Here is a 1,574-nt window from a genome sequence, read left to right on the forward strand (position 1 = left end):
GGTTTTAGATACAAGCTTCCCTATGTATGGCCTTGATAGGTCAATTAGGTTACCAATCAATCTGTAATATCCTTAGGATCAAAATAGGATGTGGTGTTAGATACAAGCTTCCATTTGTGTATATGATTTGGCTCATTCTAAATATTCAGAACATACATGGCCTGCCTTTGTTGAGCTACTTCTATTCAAAGAAAATCTCTATTGTTTGAGGCATTCAATGCCATCATGATTGTCACATTATGTTATCAATATAAACAAATTAGTACATGCAAAGATTGGAAGAACATATATAAAACACAGTGGTCCACTTCACTTTGAATCGTTCCAAACTCCTGAATTAACAGAATTTTAACCTATTCTAAAAAGATCTCAATAAAATTTTTGCAATCAATACAATCTAATCATAATCTTAGCTATTCATTTAATGTGCCAATATGGGATTCTTACCTCATTTATGATTAACAGGAAGAATTTATTCAATCAGGTAGTCAGATTGAGCCACCCAGAATGCACATGATTTATCTTCCATATTCTGATGACATCAGACTTGTTGAAGAGGTAGAAAATTGCAATATTTTGACTTTGTTTAAACTTTAAATGTCTAAAGCAATGAAAATTTTAAATATGAATTTGTTATCTTGATGGGTATGATTTTTGCCTTCATTTTGCAATTATCCTTCAGACACTGCTAAAAGTTTCATGAATCTAGAGAAACATTTGTGTAGTAAGCTGAAAGAAGAACCTGATATTCGTGGAATAATATGCACTAGTTTGCGACTTCTAATTCAGCAAAACAATATTTTGGATTTAGAAACAAGGGTTATATGGGTGAGGATATGGCCAAAGAACAAGTTCATTATTCACAATAGGTTGCAAGAGACAATTTATATGTGCTGAAATCATCTGCAAAGAACTGGTTAAAAGATATATCAGAAGTATTCCTTAAATCTACAAAAGATGATGGTGGTTGTTTGCAGGTACTAAAATTTAAATAATTAGAATGGTTTTGCAATTTACTATAGATGAATAGAATGTAAATCTTGCCTAACACAACATATAGTTAGAGTTTTCTGTTCTGTATATGTTGGTGTTCTCTCTTTTCATTTTTCTTCCATGTTTTTTATTTCCTAGTTGTGATTGATATTAATCCTTTATTATTCACAAAATATGTTTTAAGCTTCATTGTAACTCCATATTTGATACAGATTTTGTTATGTAATGTTCATTAGATTAGATTTACTTATTATCTATAAATTGGTTGAGAAACTTATTATCCTGTGTCAATCAGTATGTTGTAGTAGAAAAGATGCAGACAATTTATGTAGATAGTTGTCAAAGAAATTGTCATAAGCTTTTTTTGCTTCAGACACTGTTCTGTATCTGGATTATTGTATGAATTCTTTCATGTGTGTGACTGGACACAAAGGTTAATAATAGTATTAATACTAATAATAATAGTACTAATAATAATAATAATAATAATAATAGTAATAATACTAATACTAATAATAATAATAATAATAATAATAATAATAATAATAATAATAATAATAATAGTAATAATAATAATAATA

General features: G+C 28.3%; 1 protein-coding gene across 5 annotated transcripts in view; it reads left to right on the forward strand.

Moving 5' to 3' along the window:
* Positions 1-1,421, forward strand: part of LOC106778214 (kinesin-like protein KIN-13A) — an 18,459-nt gene extending 17,038 nt beyond the window's left edge. For 3 of the 5 annotated variants that reach the window (XM_014666159.2, XM_022776104.1, XM_022776102.1), the window contains one exon: positions 466-636. In XM_014666159.2, the coding sequence (XP_014521645.1) occupies positions 466-517 (52 nt within the window). In that variant the 3' untranslated portion in view covers positions 518-636. Of the gene's footprint in view, positions 1-465; positions 637-682 lie in introns of those variants that run through there. The other 2 variants (XM_022776103.1, XM_014666160.2) reach the window with 2 other exon arrangements.
* Positions 1,422-1,574: the final 153 nt, after the last annotated feature.

Source organism: Vigna radiata, unplaced genomic scaffold, assembly GCF_000741045.1.
Source record: "Vigna radiata var. radiata cultivar VC1973A unplaced genomic scaffold, Vradiata_ver6 scaffold_533, whole genome shotgun sequence".
NCBI lineage: Eukaryota > Viridiplantae > Streptophyta > Magnoliopsida > Fabales > Fabaceae > Vigna > Vigna radiata.